General features: G+C 42.4%; 2 protein-coding genes across 2 annotated transcripts in view; one reads left to right on the top strand and one right to left on the bottom strand.

Annotated features, from left to right (window-relative positions):
* The window catches only part of APPBP2 (amyloid beta precursor protein binding protein 2), a 51384-nt gene extending 45936 nt beyond the window's left edge, over positions 1-5448 (top strand). Inside the window, exon 13 of the mRNA XM_036340257.1 lies at positions 906-5448. Coding sequence (XP_036196150.1) covers positions 906-1159 — 254 coding nt within the window. The 3' untranslated portion in view covers positions 1160-5448. The remainder of the gene's footprint in view (positions 1-905) is intronic.
* A 5338-nt stretch (positions 5449-10786) lies between these two features.
* Positions 10787-18456, bottom strand: CUNH17orf64 (chromosome unknown C17orf64 homolog). Its single transcript, XM_036341731.1, has 6 exons — positions 18406-18456; positions 16385-16486; positions 15935-16110; positions 15397-15496; positions 14227-14422; positions 10787-11050 (listed from the first exon to the last, which is right to left on the bottom strand). Exons 1-6 carry the CDS (start codon positions 18454-18456, stop codon positions 10965-10967), a joined length of 711 nt encoding a protein of 236 aa, XP_036197624.1. The 3' UTR covers positions 10787-10964.
* Positions 18457-18740: the final 284 nt, after the last annotated feature.

Consider the following 18740-nt stretch of genomic DNA (forward strand, 5'->3'; position numbering starts at 1 on the left):
ATAATTAGAATATTTCAAAATTTACTTGGGTTATTATTCTTCTCCACCCCACCTAGTCAGTGTAAGTTACTCATTTTATACATAATTAGGTTCATTTGTTTATGTTTGTATAACATTTCCACATCTTTGTTTACTTTGTTAAATTTTTTTGAGTATGTGAAATATTAATGTCCTAAAAGTTAGAACTATATATAGAAAGATATGTTCATAGATGTGTGATATCCCCCTAAATTTTTCTACCCACTTCTCGCCCACTTGCTATGAGTAACCTGTTTCATTATTTTCTCATTTACCCTTTCTGTGTATCTTTATGCACAAATATTCAGATACATAAATATTTTGTTTTCCCTTTCTTACACAAAGATAGGATACTATAAGTATTTTTGTACTTTGCTTTTCTTTTTAAACTTAACAATATCCCCTATAAGTTGCTTCATTTCAGTTCATAGAGAGCTAAGAGCTTCCTCCTTTGTGTACAGATGCATAATATAACATTGAGTGGATATACTATGGTTAGCTCATTTGTTTCCAGTATTTTGCAATCATAAAGCGTGCTACAGTGATTAGCCTTGTACATATGTATTTTTCTATCGTTGAACATACTGCTATTATTCTTTACTTTTAGATCTCTTCAAATCAGTCTTTCAAACTGTGAAATTTTATTCTGTTGAAACCAACTGCTTTAGGCAGAAAAAATTTTGAGTCTTAGAGATAGCTTTTGGATAGGACTGGGTTGGTAAGCACTGCTGCAAGAAATGAATTTATTCTTTTTAAGGGAATAAAACCAAGCCACCCTATTTAAAGAACTGAACTAGTGTTGTCTTGTAGAAACTGTTATTTCCTTATTTGAACTTGCTTTTTCTTTTCTTTTTGTGTGTTATTGTTTGTTTATTTGTTACTTTCAGGGAAGAAACTTTTTGGTGAAGGCTATAGTGGACTAGAATATGATTACCGAGGTCTCATTAAACTTTACAACTCCATTGGAAATTACGAGAAAGTGTTTGAATATCACAATATTCTGTCTAACTGGAACCGGTTGCGAGATCGACAGTATTCAGTGACCGATGCTCTTGAAGACGTCAATACCAGCCCCCAGTCCACTGAAGAAGTGGTGCAGTCCTTTCTGATTTCTCAGCATGCTGAGGGACCGAGCTGCTGAGGCATGACCTCAGTTAACTAATATACCTTTTCCCAGATTCCAGGGAATTCATACTGTGAAATCAAAACCATGTTGTTTTTTGGGGCTGGAATTTGCATTGAAACACTGGTCCAGTCCATTGACCCTATTTGGGTGATCCCTATCTTGCAGAGTGTACGTAGGTATAAGCATATATTCAGTTATATTCCGCATGTACCGCATGTATAAGTAGTCTGGCCCATATTTTCAACTTAGTAGAACAAACAACAGGATTTTTTTTTCTTTTTAAATAATTTTGCAGAAAGCCTGAAAGGAAAAAAGAACCCCTAATAAAACTATTTAAGAGTTTAAGAGTTGCATTCTTATTATGTAAGGATGATTTTAACAACTTTTTAACATATAATTCTTCCTTATGGAGGTATTCAATACTGTACTGTAAAGAAATTTCATGGGGAAAATCTTTATATGCAGTATAGAAAATTAACAGAAGTACTAGTAGAAGAGGGACATCCTGACTTGGGTTTGGCCACCTGACCCAGAGAAGTGGATACAGCCACTCCAGAACTCTATTACAAGGCAAGGGCTATCAGATTCATCTGTACTGGACCAGTGTTGATCTGTAAGTAATAGAAAAGCTAACAGGCCAGCAGTTTTAACTCTTGGTTTTTCTTTTCTTTTGGTACAAGAATGCAAGATGCTCTTACAACATTTGCTAGCAGGACCAGGATGATCTAAAAAGGACCAGCCTAATGTAGGAAGGGTTAAAGGGTTATTTGGACCAGAGGCTTTAGATTATTATTTTAGCCCCTGCATTTACCTTTATCAGTAGAATGATTTCACTTAGATGTATAATGAAAAGTGATAATGCAAAAATTATATTCATGTAATAGACACCAAACTTGGCAATTTAAGTGGCATAGCTTTAGTCAAGGTACACAAATGGCAATGCCACAAGAAAGTCTATAATACCTGCTGCATCCATCCCCCTCATTTTAAATGTTACCCTAATAATCAGTGCGGTTAACAAGTATACTGGCTAAGAGTCATGAAATTTCTCTTGTCCGGATGAGAATTTTAGGTTACTATATGGTTTGTAGGGATTAATAGAAAAATGAATGCCCCAAATAAACATGTCTTAGAAATCTTTCATTTTTATGGTAAAGATGGTACAGCTAGGTCATATTAGTGCACCTGGGTCATTTTATTTGAAATTCAAGAGTCAAATGGAAAAATGCCCTAATATGTTAATTTCACTAACTTGTTTTTTTCTGTTTATTGGGTTTTGACTTTTTTTATAAGTCAGGTTGTTTAATGTTGAGGTTAATATTCAAATTTGAGAAGTGTGACATGTAGCAATCCAAGGAACAAAAAGGTCTTTTGCTGTTACCTCAGTTCTTATTATAGTGGCCTATTTGGTGCCTCTATAGTTAAGAATCAGGGTTTTCCCCCCTATTTTCAGGGGTCCATGACTTGGCTGTTAGAGATGTTATCCCTGGCTGACTGCCTGGGGTAGTCTATGGGTGAGTGGATGGGTGTTGAATTTTGGTTTTCTTTTAATATGCATGTTGGGGTGGGAGGTGGGGGGGGTGAATATCTAAACTGTCACATTCAATACAGAAAAATTAATTGGAGATTTCAGATAAATTGATTTTAAACACTTTTTTGAACTTCCCAAATATAACCTTGTTTAAAACTGTTACTTGCAGTCTTGTTAGTTATGAGCCAGTATTTTTAAGTCCCCAGGAGGGGATTGCTTGGGGGAGGTACCTAATGAGATTACGCAAGCCCAGATCCTAAGATTATATCTACATGATTTTAAAACCTAAGTTTATTCAATTGTTTTCTTTTTAATTTCTAAACGAGTACATTAGCACACCTGCACCTCCCCCCTCCCAGTTAATTGCAATCTAATGCCAAGAGGCACCTCTTTATTAATTACCAAATAGTCTGTGTGACCAAGGACTAACATTTTTAAGTTTACTCAGCTCTATCCTTATGGGCCTATATATTTAATACCTCCAAAGATATTTTCAGGATAGGCTTTGTATACTTTTGTTGCTTATTTAGAGTCCTGTGGTATGTTTGTGGTATAGGAATGTCATGGTAAATTGTTTTTCAATAAATATTTTGAAACTTATGTTTCCATATGAAGTTTTTTTTTTAATCTATATTTTTGGGTTTTGTGCACATAGAACATTTCCTAGGATAAAATCAAGCAAATGACTTAAGGCCTCATTCAGTTTGAGCTTAATTTAGCTCATTATTCTGTGGTAAAGCAACTTGATACTAGGAGCCTAGGATCGCAGCATTATAATGTTAAGTGGCAGCCAGTTTTATAAAAAAAAAAAAATCATTATTGGCAGTTTTCCCTTATTATCACTACTTTAATGTAGTTTTCTGTAAATCCAAGCGCTTTGATTTAATGCAAATACTCTAGATTGTGAAACGAGATTGTCATCTTCTGTTAGTGATATAACTTAATATGCTATTTATGGTTCTAATGAAGAATAATACCCTAATAATTTATAGTGTGGAATGTTTAGAATAAGTTAGAGAGGTAAATGTCACCATAATTTCTAGAATTTTAAAAAAAATATCTCCAAGGAAGAAAAGAAAATTTATCTCACAATAACCAATAGCTCTCACAAAATTTTCTCATGTGGTAGGATTGTGTGTAAGGAAGCCTAGATCAACTTAAAAGATTTTTCTGGAAGTTCAGCAAAGTAATGTTAAAAAGGGGCCTTTGGTCTCATCCTCTCTGACTTTCATTTCTCTTATCCAGTCTTTCCTAAAGTTTGGTGCTACTCAAGTTGGGTGCATCAGGGAGCTCTGTAACACTCATGTGCCACACAGGTGGTCTGTCACTTCTGCATCCAGTTTAATGGAGCCAAATGGTTTCTTAGACCATTATTCTTATGGGTCCCTAAAGCTGACTTTGCTCAAAGCATTAGGACCCTTATTACCATATCAAAGTTTTGTCTCTGCTTAAGAATGAACTCACTGTTGCTTCATAGTAATCCCAATATGCTTTCATTTTTTAAAATAAAAATTGACAAAGACTTTTGCTCCTAGGCTGTTTGGGAAGCGTTCATAACATGGTGAAGATTGAGTACAGAGACTGCAACCTTATAAATAATAACTGTTGCCACTTGGCTGCTCCTTCTAATGCAAATACTCAACAGTAAACATGCCTAAAACATAATTGAAGCTTTTGGCCATACTTTTGAAAGAATTGTTTGCTAAGTAGCAGGTATAGTTAACTGTCAGTTGGTATTTATTCTTTCTCCAGGATGTGTAGCCTTGATGCTTCCAAACTGCTTGTTGTGTTTTGTTTGTTTTTTCTTTTTTTTCTGAATAGCAAAGTTACTACTGGAAAAACTTATTTAATTAGTGCAAATTTTTTAAGAGTTTCATTTTGCTTTAAAATTAACGTATATTTCATCTCTTGGCTTCGGTGAACCTCAGATCTTGCTAGGAAATTCTTTTTTTAAAATCTGACATTTGGATTAATCTCCAGCTTGAACACTAATAGTTGTATTGTCCACAAATCTCAGGAATGTTTTAGGCAGAAAACTGGTTGTACCTTGTTGGTGATCTGAAGGAGTGTACTTTAGGATTTATTAAGTAATACCCTTCTTTAATTGCAGTCCTAGGTATCGATAGCATGAGTGGCCTTAGTGAGTTTGTTGAAGTGTACATTTTTTCAAAAGTAAAATTTAAGATTAAAAATATATGCTATATATAGATATCTAGAAAACTTGGTTTGTGGTGCACAAGTTAAATGTTGGATCACTAAATAACTGTTGCAGGTACCATTTGTGTAACATTACTCATTTCTGTATATTCCTTTTATGGGAAGATATGTTGCCATGGTAACTAAAACTTTTCAGTTTAGTTCTACTTTTATGATGTGAATGAATGCTACATTTTATTAAATATTACCAGGTCAGTACTATTTTTATACTTTATTAAGCAACAGGGGATTTTAGTTTAACAGATTAAAAATAAAAAGCTCTTAATGAAATGATAAAAGCAAATCACTAACAATTCTTTACATGAAAATCCCCACTAATAGTGCCACAATACTTTCTATAGAAATATCTAAGGTCATTGATAGATTTCTTTTTTAAGACAATTCTTCATTGTGTCATAATGACCTTTCATACCATCCTTATCACAAACTTGTAGTACCCATCATTATTTGTAACCATTAAACCATACTGAGTATGTTTGTAACCAGCATTGTGATATATTCTGTACTTGTATTGCTAAAAATGAATTATTGACCTAATAAATATAGTGTTCCTGCATTCATAGTGTGTTTCCAATTTAGTCTGAACACTTTTGATTAGAACTTGGGATTTAAACATTGCAGACTGTTTTCGTTTTAGAGAACAGTGCAAGAGAAGCTGTTGGGACCAGAACATAAGTGCTCTTGTTCAAGAAAAGAAAAATATGTGGCAGAGGAGGCACAAGGTAACAGTATTTGGAAATGGTGCCCATGAAAGTAGTTTGGAAAAGACAAAGCACAGTAATGCAGGGAACTTTAGACTTTACCAACGCAACTACACCATTCTTTTCACTAGTCTTTTAACTTTAAAAGGCTAAAAAATGGGTGATGAGACCTGCTGAAATTCTGCTGACCTTCATAGTGCACAAAACTCTGGATTTGAGTTACAGTTGAGCTCTGCCTCTGACAGTAGGAATTGGAGATATGAGTCATAAGCTTCTTTGTGTTTCATTTCCTCATATGAATGGTGGGATCAAATTCAGTCTTTCAAAAGAACAAAAACCAGCATGACACATCATTTATCTTAAGCACTCTTAAAACAGTTACAAGAAGTAAAATCAAATTTTTAAAAATAAAATCAATGTTTAGACAAAGTTCCACCTTCACTTGGAACAGCCAGCACTGTACAAATGTATTGAATTTGTACATTTTTCCTTTTACCCACTTGTGACTTATAGCATGCTGTTCTTGTCTGGAATGTCATTTCCTGTGTAAAGTCTTATCTGTTCAGCTCAATGGACAAGAGAGCCATGCTTCCCTTAAGTCTTAAGTTTCCTCTTGGTACTTAGGCGGTATTTTACTTAAAGCTTTGTTAAAGCCATTACCATATAATCACATAACTTACAGAATTAAGACTTTCCAGCTCATAAACTTTGGCAATTTGTGCGTTTATTTAACAAAGTTTACCCTGTAACCGATACTATTCCAAGTGTTAGCAAATTATACCCACTTACGCACATTTCTACAGTTTGAAAATTCAAAGCAAATTACTCATTAGGATAGCTATTACAGCACATGATTGGTGGGAATATAAAATGATGAATGTGCTTTGGAAAATGGGTGTTTCCTAAAAAACTAAAAATAGAATTACTGTGTGACCCAGCAATCCCTTGTCTAGGTAATATATCTAAAAGAATTAAAAGCAGGATTCAAACTGATACTCATACACCCATGTTCATAGCTTTCACAATAGCCAAAATATGGAAGCAACCCAAATGTCCATCAACGGATAAATGGATTTTTAAAAACGTGGTATATACTACATACAATGAAACATTATTCAGCCTTAAAAAGAAAGGAAAGCCGACACATTCTACAACACAGATGAACCTTGATGGCATTATGTTAAGTGAAATACACCAGTCACAAAAGGAAGGGGAAGAAGAGTAAATACTGTATGATTCCACTTATGTGAGGTGTGTAAGGTAGTCAAACTCCTAAAACAGAAAGTAGAATGGTGGTTGTCAGAGCTCGGAGGAGGGGGAAATGGGGAGTGGTTGCTTAATGGGTATAGAGTTTCAGTTTTGCAAGATGAAAAAGATCTGGAGATCAGTTGCACAACAATGAATATACTAACACTACTGAACTGTATATTTACAAATAAGGTAAAGTTGAGTTACCACATTTTTTTAAAAATATATTTTATTGATTTTTTACAGAGAGAGGAAGGGAGAGAGAGAGTTAGAAACATCGATGAGAGAGAAACATCGATCAGCTGCCTCCTGCACATCTCCTACTGGGGATGTGCCCGCAACCCAGGTACATGCCCTTGACCGGAATCGAACCCAGGACCCTTCAGTCCGCAGGCCGACGGTCTATCCACTGAGCCAAACCGGTTTCGGCATACCACATTTTTTAAAAATTTCAGGGCAAGGCTTTCGACTTGCATAAGCAGTTAAATCAGACATGATACATAAAGTTTGAAAAAATCTGATCATTTTTCAATGCTTGATAAACCTCAACTGTGATTTATTTCTGTATTAGAACATTGATGTAACATGCAGAAGTTGATTTAAATTCCGGCTCAGCACAGAATCAGGCTTTGTTTTTCAGTCTTGGTGTTATTTAAATACAAGGGCTGGGAATGGGGGGTAAAAGGTTTACAGTTGTGAGTACATGAAAGATTATTCTTGTATTTATTATCACTTTTCATACAAACAATTGTAAACCTACTTTTGCCCCACTCTGTAGTTTATTTTGCTTTCCTGTTATTGGCTGTGACCCATTGCCAGTCCACATTCTACATCTGTTATGTTGGTGTCAGAATAATCAAATTTCTGCCCTTGCTGGGTGGTTCAGCTGATTGGAGCATGGTCCCATACACCAAAAGGTGGCAGGTTTGATTTCTGGTCAGGGCACATACTTAGGTTGCGGGTTCAATCCCTGGTGGGGGTGGGATGGGGTGGGGAGTACTGGAAGCTACTGCTCCATGTCTCTCCCCCTTTCCTCCCCTCCATTGCTTCCACTCTATCTAAAATCAATAGAAAAATACCCTCAAGTGAGGATTAACAAGAGAGAGAGAACAAACGGTACCAGGAGAAGCAATAGATTGTGCTTTGCGGGTTACTTATCTTTTGTGGAAATGCTTTGGCCACATATTTGTGTTGTTAGTGTGTGGGAAGTCTGCTGCTGTGAGGGTCATAGGTCTGAGTTTTAGTGCCACTTCTGGTGTAGACACCCTATACAACTTTGGAGAAGTCACCTTTTTTCTTGGGCTTCTTTTCCCCCATCTGAACCAGGAGTTGGTTCGATTAAAAGCTCTATTTGGGTTTGTTCATTCTCTCATTTATTCATTTTTTTAATCAATCAATCATTCTACAAATGTTTATGTACCTACTACATGCTGGGTACTATCGTAATTGCTTGGGATAGAGCAATGAAATAAAACAGACAAAAAGCTCTGCCCTATGGAACTTACATTTTAGTGGGAGACGACCATCAATAAATAAGAAATAAAATCAGTCCTAGCTGGTTTGCCTTAGTGAATAGAGAGTCAGTCTGCGGACTGAAGGGTCCCAGGTTCTATACTGGTCAAGGGTACATGCCCGGGTTGTGGGCTTGATCCCCAGTGGGGGGCGTGCAGGGGGTAGCCAATCAATGATTCTCTCTCATCATTGATGTTTCTGTATCTCCCTCTCCCTTTCCTCTGAAATCAATAAAATATATTAAAATAAATAAAATCATAGCCGAAACCGGTTTGGCTCAGTGGATAGAGCGTCGGCCTGCGGACTGAAAGGTCCCAGGTTCGATTCCGGTCAAGGGCATGTACCTGGGTTGCGGGCATATCCCCAGTAGGAGATGTGCAGGAGGTAGCTGATCGATGTTTCTCTCTCATTGATGTTTCTAACTATCTCTCTCCCTCTCCGTAAAAAATCAATAAAATATATTAATAAATAAATAAACTAAATTATCTAATATTTGAGGGGTGTAAGTGCTTTAGGAAAACAAAAACGGATATTTAGAGTGTGTGTGTGGGGGGGGGAGTGTTGGAATTTAAAACAGAAGGACAGGGTAGGCTGCACTGAACAAAGATTTGAGAGCAATTAAGGAGTTAGCAAGTGGGTATCTTGAGAAAGAACATTCCAGACAGAGGAAACAGCCAGTGAAAAGGCCCTGAGGCAGGAGCATGCTTGACAAGTATGAGAATGCAAGGATGAGGGCAGAGAAGTAACATGATGGACAGTAGGAATAGACTGTATAAATGGCCTTATAGCACATGCTTTGGCTTTTAATCTACATGAGGTAAAGAGCTGTTGGAGAGGTTTGTTTCTTTCAATACTTTATTTAGGTTCACAGCAAAACTGAGCAGAAAGTACAGAAATTTCCTATAAACTGCCATCCCCATGCATGCATAGCCTTCTCCACCGGAGTGGTACATTTGTTACACTTGATGAACCTACACTGACACATCATAATCACTCAGTGTTCATAGTTTATGTTAGGGTTCACTCTTGTTTGCACACTGTATGTGTTTGGACAAATGTACAATAACATGTATCTACCATTCTAGTATCATACAAGTGTGCTACTAGTATCCTGTGCTGTTGGAGGATTTTGAGTTGAGCAATGTCAAGTGATCTGCCTTTTGGAATTTTGAGATCCCACTGAATTTAAGAGTTAAGGGTGCCAACGCCATGCCTCACCTATTGCCCATTTTGCCTTCGGGCCTCCTGATTGTCCCCAACGTGGCTAGCTCCCCCACTTCCTCCTAGTCTCCATCTCTGCGCACACCCCTGCCTTGGTTGAAAGAGTAAGTAGAGACCCGTAATTCCTCTAGGTGGCAGTGCTGCCTCACACAGGGGACGCCTTCCTGGACCTTCCTAAGTGAAATCTCTCAGGAGTAGAGAAAATCCGAGACCTCAATTATCAGGGACACACCCCTCCAGGCTGCTTGCCCTTGTCTCAGTGTAGGGATCACCCAAGGCAGGTTCAAGTGTAGCCAGTTGTTAAAAGCCAGAAGTCTGTTGTTTTTCATGTGAAATGTACTGAGTTCATATTGGTAAGTAATCCTTTTTTCAATGTTTTATAAACAAGTAGACACCATAAGTGGCAACTACAGCACATCAATGGTCTGAATGCAGCACACAGGCTGCTGCTTTTTTAAAAATATATTTTATTGATTTTTTACAGAGAGGAAGGGAGACGGATAGAGAGTTAGAAGCATGGATGAGAGAGAAACATCCATCAGCTGCCTCCTGCACACTCCCGACTGCGAATGTGCCCGCAACCAAGGTACATGCCCTTGACCGGAATTGAACCTGGGACCCTTCAGTCCGCAGGCCGACGCTCTATCCACTCAGCCAAACCACTCAGGGCCAGGCTGCTGATTTTTTGACCGCTGGTTTGAATCACCTTCCTGGTAAAGACTACTGTTGTTGTTTCTTCTTTGGTCTGCCTCTGCCCTCTTTCACTTCCATGCGTTCTGCTCACAGTCTCCAGCGCATCTACCCAATCCCCAGGTCACAACAGCCCAATTTGGCTGCTTGACATCTCCCTTACCACTGTCCTCCCCCACCCCCCAAAGTTCCCCCACAAGGTTAAATCCAGGCGATTTGGGCAGGCTGCCAGACTTCTCTCTGGCCCCAGGCCCACTCCACTCCCCATGCTCGCCTCTGGCAAGCGCACATCAGCTTCTTTGTTACTCCTGAGGCCTTCCCCAGGCCCCTGTATTCACCCTGATGTAATATCTATTCACATGTGTCTCCCCACTAGACTGTGATGGTCCTTGACACAAGTGACCACTTCTTATTATCTGTGTATGTGCGGGGCACCTGCCACTCAAAAGGTGGCTGGCAAATGTTTTTAAATAAATTTAAAAAATGAATGATGCTTGTTAGCCAAGTAAAATATAGCTGTCTTAAGGATGCTTTATTTCCCATCCCATTTATGCACAATTAAGACCCAAGCATCCTTTTGATAAAGACAAGTTTATTCTTTCCCCTCAGAGGTCCCCATCTCCCCAGGTGCAGAGGTCTGAAGACAGACATGTGCTCTGGGACCCAGGGCAAGCTGTCCCTCTGCTCCAGCCAGGTCTTCTTATGGGTTGGTCTCTGGGGTTTCTGGGGCTTCCTTAATCCTCTTTCTCTTGAGTTTTGGTGTTTGATGAAGTTTCCTTAAAGAACCTGAAGAAGGGAAGGTCAGAGACAGCTCTGATGACATTACAAATACTAAGAACTTCGGTCTGTAACATTTGGGGAGCAGTGGTAGAGATCTAAAGAAACGAAAACAAAATCTTACTTCCAACCTATGTCCCTTATTTTTTTTCTCACAGAAATCTGTGGGGTAGTTTACAGATGCGGGATCTCCCCTAGCCACAGAGTAAGGAAATGGCCTGCCCATTGCCCATTGAGAGAGAACCATCAATCAGCTGCCTCCTGCATGCCCTCCACTGGGGATCGAGCCCAAAACCCAGGCATGTGCCCTTGACCGGGAATCAAACCAACAACCTCTCAGGGCATGGGACGATGCTCAATCAACTGAGCCACACTGGCCAGGGCAAGACCCATGTTTCTTGACATCTGGCTACAGACTGATTCCTCCCCACTCCTCTCTCTGTTTCATGTTCCAGTTCCCAGTACTTTAGTGCTGGACTGTTTGCAAACACGATTGCCATTGTTTTACTTAAGAACTGACATAAACATGGTGCCAAAGAAACACCATGCATATTACCTTTAATTGCATAGATAAAACTCAGCTCATCATGGGGGGGTCCATCAGATAGTACCAGTATAGTATCTGTTTTCTTATGTAACACATACAGGAAGAACATAAACCTTATCTCTAATGTCTCCTAGCTCCCTCCAAAAAAATTTTTAACATGAATTCATCTAGACTTTTTTTTTTTTAATATTTTTATTGATTTTTTACAGAGAGGAAGGGAGAGAGATAGAGAGTTAGAAACATCGATGAGAGAGAAACATCAATCAGCTGCCTCCTGCACATCTCCTACTGGGGATGTGCCCGCAACCCAAGTACATGACCTAGACCGGAATCGAACCCGGGACCCTTCAGTCCGCAGGCCGACGCTCTATCCACTGAGCCAAACCGGCTTCAGCTCATCTAGACTTTTGATCCAAAGTCCCGTTTATAGATAGAAGAGCAAGCTTAAAAGATGCCAAAAGAAAGAAACAAGAAAAAGTGGAACATTCTACTGAACAATAGCCTGAGCTCTTCAACAGGTCAGGGAGTAAGAAAGGGGTCTGTTAGGGTAAAAGAGACTTATAGCCAGGTGGGATGCATGAAGTTTAGGATACCAGTGCAAAAGACTTTTGGGAAATTTTAATATGGAGTATTGAATCCAACAAATAGATGAAGCGAAAATATTGACATGGAAGGTTGATAAGTTAACTGAAGAACACAAGTTCAAATCCAAAGTATATACATTATAGTCTTGGCCAGGTAGTCAGGTGGTTAGAGTGTTGTCCCAATACCCCAAGGTTTTGGGCCCCAGTCAGGCCACGTACAAGAATCAACCAATGGCCTGGATGGCGTGGCTAGGTGGTTGAGCATGAACCTATGAATCAGGAGGTCACGGTTCCATTCCCTGTCAGGGCACATGCCCGAGTTGCGGGCTTGATCCCCACTGTGGGGCATGCAGGAGGCAGCCAATCAGTGATTCTCTCTCATCACTGATGTTTCTATCTCTCACTTCCACTCCCTTCCTCTCAGAGATCAACAAAAAAGAAAAAGAATCAACCAAATAATGCATAATAAGTGGAACAACAAATTGATGTTTCTCTTTCTCAAAAAAAGAAAACCCCACAAAAAAAGGTATATACATAGTGATCTCATTTTGATTCAAATAGATGTTTTACATACATAAGACAAATTTGGTAAGTGCTAGCTGTGGTGATGACAATGTGCTGTTTATATTTTCTTATTTTTGCTTATCTGTATTATCTAACTTTCTATGTTATGTTTATGTTTATAGTAATAAAACATTATTTTGAGAATTGAATGAAAGCCAAACTTCTTAACCGACCATACAAGGGTTTTCCCTTGTTACCCATATCTTGCACATCTCCATCCTGCTCTGCTATCCACCTCTAAACCCAGACTGTCTGCTCATTGCCCCTCACCTCTGCACACACCTTTGTTTGCCCCTCTTTTTCTCTCTTCCCCACTTCCTCTCCTTATCCCTTTCTTTAAAGCCTGTTCCAAATTTACCTCCTCCAGACAGCCTGTCCTACCTTTGCCCTAAGGCCTCAGATTAGTCCTTGGTAAGAGGAGGATATTAATACTGAGCTCCTCGGGATGCTGTAAGGCCTAAGTGAAATTATGAGATACATAATTTCATCTGATTCATGGTTTGCTTGGCCTAGATCATCTTAAGACAGACTGGTCTTCATTCCATTATAGGTTTCACTTCCCCAATTTTAACTGTAGGTACTGGGGCCAGGGCCCACACAGAGCCCAGGCAGGATTCTGGGTCTTAGTAGCTGCCTAACCCATGCTCACTGCACCTGACCTGCTCTCCCATTCGGTCCAGCTAGACTAGGGGACAAGGCCCCAAGGGTTGCTCATCTGCATTAGCCCCAGCTAGCCAGCCTTTAGAGGGAACACCTGGGTCCAACTTAGGACCATGCTCTGAGGTCCTAGGGAACCCTATTTGCCTCCACTTTCTCCCCCAGGAGCTAAATAAGAGCAGCTCACTGGCCCCAGAAGCCAGTTCCAGAAGGGTGAGGAGTGGGTGGCTCCAACATCTCTTTGCACCTCACTGCACAGAAGCGGTCTTCATAGGTTCCAACCATGGCTGGGGCTCCTCCCAATTCCCACAGCCTCTGTTCAGAGTCAGGCAGTGCAGTCATCACCGAGGCCAAAGCTGCTGGGAAACCATTCTCTGGCCTTCTGGGAATGAGTGCCCTCCCTTAGCCCACACCCCACCCAACACCTACAGTGGGTGTCCTGCTACTAGGGCCCTTCCTGGGAGTCCCCACTTATGGCCACTAGAAACAGATGGGAAAGTGCCTTCACTTAAATGTTAACTGAAAAATGCAGAATTCAAATGGTAGGTATCATGAGAGGGGGAAATTACACAGAACACGGAAGGAAACACACCAAAACAACAATAGTCATGGCCTCTGGGTGCTTCCCTCTTCTGATTGATACTTACCTGTGCATCTCATACTTTCTATAATGAGCATACCTGCCAGGAGGGGGAGGAAAAAGAGAGAAAACAAAGGGGAGAGAGGGAAGGAAAATGGACAGAAAAAGAAATGCAGGGATGAGAAGCAATGGAAAGGAGGGAAGTGGCAAGGGCCCTCCTCCAGGCTCTCTCCACACATCTAGTGAGTATCACCTCTCCTCACATGGACCCTGGATCTTGGCTCCGCTAGCAGGGAGGCCTCGCCGCTGGGGGCCTGCATCTTGGATAGCCTCTCCTTCATGCCGCTGATGTTACTGTGCAGCCCCCAGGCGCTGCAGAGCTTGGGCAGATTGTCTTCCTGGTCAGCCAGCAAGCAGCTCTCCGGAGCGTCCAACGGGCAGAAGGCTGCCTGCAACAGGGACATAGTATTCAGAAGAGTGTGGAGAAGTGCGGGGCCTGAGTTCCAGTGCCAGCCATGCCCTCGTTGGGAAACTGCTGCGGTCTGGTTGCACCAAACATCTGCCTAGCCAGGAGGATGATGCAGCACAGAAAGGGTCATGGAGACATGGAGGCCAGGCTGCCAACGGTCTGTTCCCGGGTGGTTCTTTACTTTGAGGTAGGTCCTCCATTTCTTTTTTTGAGTTACAGTGTTTTATGTGTTTGTCGTGAAGCATTTTTTTATTATTATTATTAGTTAAGGTATTAAAAATGTGTCCTCATCCCCCCATTAACCCCCAACCTCCCCCCCCCCCCCGCCCCACACACTCATGCTCCCATCCCCCTGTTGTCCATGTCCATTGGTTTGGCTTATATACATGTATACAAGTCCTTCGGTTGATCTCTTCCCCTTACCCCCGCCCTCCCCTACTTTCCTTCTGGGGATTGATAGCCTGATCGCCGTTTCTCAGTCTTTGGGTCTGTCCCTTTTCATCAGTCTATGTTGTTCTCTATAATCCACAAATGAGTGAGATCATGTGGTATTAAAGCCCTTTGCAAAATTAAAACTGAGAGCCTGAAAATATCTTTTGAAATTTTCCTGGCCGGTGAAACCCAGGAATCGCTAAAATGGCAGCTCCTGGTGTTCAGAGGAGGAATCACTGAACCGATCCACCCACTGGTGTTCAGAGGAAGAGCCGTTGACCCAGAGAGGAAGAGCGTTTGGTTGAAGCTGCACAGCTTGAAGGTACGCGGGGTGGGGGGCTCGGGTGGGGGGTGGGGGGGAGGGGAGGGGATGGGGGGATGGTGTTGGGCGGGGAGTCGGGCATGGTCGGTTAGAGCAGGGCTTCCTGCTATGCCAGTTGCTTGAACCCTGCTCTTGGAACCCTACGTGCACACCAACTAGCCCCCAGCGGGGCCCAGGAGGAGCTTTCCGGAGCCTCTCACCAGGAACTTGGTGTTCTGGTTGTTCTTGGTGTACTTGTAGAGCCTGAGAAGCTGCTTTGCCTCCAGCTCTGAGAAGAGGGAGACGAATCTCCAGAGCATCCTACAGGGAGAGACCTGAGGCTGAGGGAGGGAGGGCTCAGCCCCTGTCCCTCCAGGACCCACCCAGGGAAAGATGGGCCACGGGCTGTCTCCTGGGTTTTTGGTTGGGGGAATGGAGATATGGGGGTTTTCGAGACCTTGACTACCCTGTGCTGGTGATGAGCACCCACACCACACAGAACCTGTGCAATCAGAGGTCACTGTCCTGGGGGCAGGAGAGTTTTGTGTCCTCTGTGTGTGCAGCTGCGGCGAATCAATGCCGCCCTGAGTGACTAGAGAACTCTGCTCTTCCCGCCCCACCTTCCCCATGCTCACTCCAGGATCCTGACTCTTTCACATCAAGATGAGGGACTAGGGGGTCTTGGCTGGGGTGTGACTTGGAGTCTGGAGGGGGTGACCCAGGCGTGGGTGCAGGGGAAGGGCCAGGAGGCTGCCCTACTTCTTCCAGTGCTTCATCTCCCAGGCTCGGCAGTAGTGCTTCAGAAAGGTGTTGATGTGGTCGCCTAGGACCACAAGGCTCTGCTTCATATACTTTAGCTTCTTCTTCTGGGGAAGGTCCTGGGGCAGGGACAACTTTCGCAGGCACTTCTTTAATGGCCTTAGACATTCTTTACACTGAGGAGGCAACAAGGGGAGTGAGGGGCCATTCGAGAAAAGAAGAAAAGAAGAGGCAGATGGGCCACCCCAGTAACCAGAGGTTAGTCTAGCTGCAGCCCTCAGGACTGCACATGTTAAGTAAGGAGGCTCCAGTCAATGCCCTACCCCACTTCTTTCCCAAGAGTGTGACAAATCAGGCATGAGCTGTGGGTCTGAGGCCTGCCAATTTCTAGTCCAGGTTTCCTGATGTGTGGGGACCAGGGACCAGGTCCTGGGATGGCCCCTTACTCACAATTCTGAAGGTACATTGGTCCAGGCCCTTGGCATGGCACACAAGTGAGTCTCCAGCGGGGATGGTGCTGGAACTCTTCTCCAAGCAGGGTCCATCCATCACCTGGGGGGAGACGGGGCAGTGGTCTGCTGGGGGGCTTTTGCTCCTGAGGGGCAGTGCTGGGCAACCACTGAGCCAAATGCTAGCCAAAGCCTTTCTCCATTTTCCCTATGACCTTTTCCTTGACCCAGCCCTGAGACAAGTGAGTCCTGGGCAAAGAAACACATCTCTGAGAACCCCTGCTTAGAAAACCTAGAATGGCCCAGCTGGTGTGGCTCAATGATTGCGCATTGACCTATGAACCAGGAGATCACGGTTCGATTCCCGGTCAGGGCACATGCCCAGGTTGTGGGTTTGATCCCCAGTGTGGGGTGTGCGGGAGACAGCCGATCAATGCTTCTCTCCCATCCTCGATGTTCCTGTCTCTCTCTCTCCCTTTCTCTTCCTCTCTGAAATCAATAAAAACACTACATATATATATTTAAAAGAAAAAGAGCCCTGGCAGGTTTGGCTCAGGAATAGAGCGTTGACCTGTGGACTGAAGGGTCCCGGGTATGATTCCTGTCAAGGGAACATGACCGGGTTGCAGGGTTGGTCCCCAGTAGGGGGTGGCGAGTGCAGAAGGCAGCCAATTGATGATTTTCTCTCAACATTGATGTTTCTTTTATTTTTTAAAAAATATATTTTATTGTTTCTTACAGAGAGGAAGGGAGAGGGATAGAGAGTTAGAAACATCGATGAGAGAGAAACATCAATCAGCTGCCTCCTGCACACCCCCTACTGGGGATACGCCTGCAACCAAGGTACATGCCCTTGACCGCAATCGAACCTGGGACCTTTCAGTCCGCAGGCTGACGCTCTATCCACTGAGCCAAACTGGTCAGGGCTCAACATTGTTTCTATCTCTCCCTCTTCCTTCCTCTCTGAAATCAATAAAAAATATTTTTAAAATAAATAAATAAATAAATAAATAAAGTGAATAAGAAAATAAGAGTTAACCTAAAATAAAATTTTAAAGAAAAAGAAAACCTAAAATACCCAACTCATTTTCAAAAATAATAACTATAGCATAGTACAGTAGCTAACTTTTCAAAGCACTAGGTAAACATTAACTCATTTTATTCACTCACAAGTTCTGTGAGCTTAGATATCATCATCCCCCCCTGGTTACAGATAAGAGCACTAAGGCACCAGGGGAGTTAAGTAACTCCTTGGTGGAATGAGCAGGGATTCATTTACTCATTCCTTCAGTGAACATTTGTTGAATACCTAAGTCTCAGGCCCACCTCTTTCTGTCCCTAACCCTTAGAATCATGCTATGCTAATGGGCACTTAGAAAAAAAGTGTGATGGTGATGGTAATGGTAAGAAGGAATTTTCTGACAGAAAAAGTGGGGCAAAGAAATCTAATTAATGAAAATAAAGTGACTTGAAGGCAGAGCACAGAATTAGATGGACAGGGTGGAATTTGTGCCTGACCTTTTAAAAACCTCTCAGAAAAGTGAGTATTAATTCCTGCCTGTGTTCAGGGGAACAAGGAAGATCCAGGCCCAGACCATTCTGAAGGGAGAGATCAGGGAAAGGGAGGTTAGTAGATGGAAAGGGTACAGGACCCAGGTTCCTCCAGGCCCCAGAGACAGGAGACTCTGGCTGATCACCATTATAAACTACACCCCACACAACCACACACACACACACACACACACACGAAATCCCTTGTGTCTTCATATCCAACAATCACCTTACCAGGAATCTTCCCATCATCTTGCCAGTAGTGTATGTCCTTGATAAACAATTTGAATGAATTAACCTTCTCTTGTTCTTTTGGTTTCTTGCTAACTCATGTACTTCACCAATTTTCCTTCTTCTCCTCCTACTTGAATTTCGTAGTCTCCGTTTTCCAAAAACAGCCCTTCCAGGGCCCTCCTTTCCTTCCTTTCTCCCTCCCTCCCTCCCTCCCTCCCATCCCCAGCCCCACTTCACCTTCTCTAGCGGTTTGTCCTCTCCATCCCCTTGCCCATCTGAGGACTCCATCTCAGCAGGTGTGCCAGTGGGCTCCAGAGTGGCACTCCTTCTGTGCCCCCAGGCTCTGACCTACTGCTCCTGTGACCTCAGTGTCTCAGGGTGTGGGCCGACTGGCTCCAGAACCCCAGGCAAAACCATGGCAACTGCCAACACAGAGCCCTGTGCCCCTCCCCCGCCCACCCCTCATTCCTAGGGGTGGCCACCAGCCTTCTCCTTTAGCAGGGACCTGGACCAGGGAAGTGAGCACGATGTGCTGGGAAGACCAGGTGTGCTGGGTGAGCAGCTGGCCAGGG

This window comes from Myotis myotis, unplaced genomic scaffold (assembly GCF_014108235.1).
Source record: "Myotis myotis isolate mMyoMyo1 unplaced genomic scaffold, mMyoMyo1.p scaffold_m19_p_17, whole genome shotgun sequence".
Taxonomy (NCBI): Eukaryota; Metazoa; Chordata; class Mammalia; order Chiroptera; family Vespertilionidae; genus Myotis; species Myotis myotis.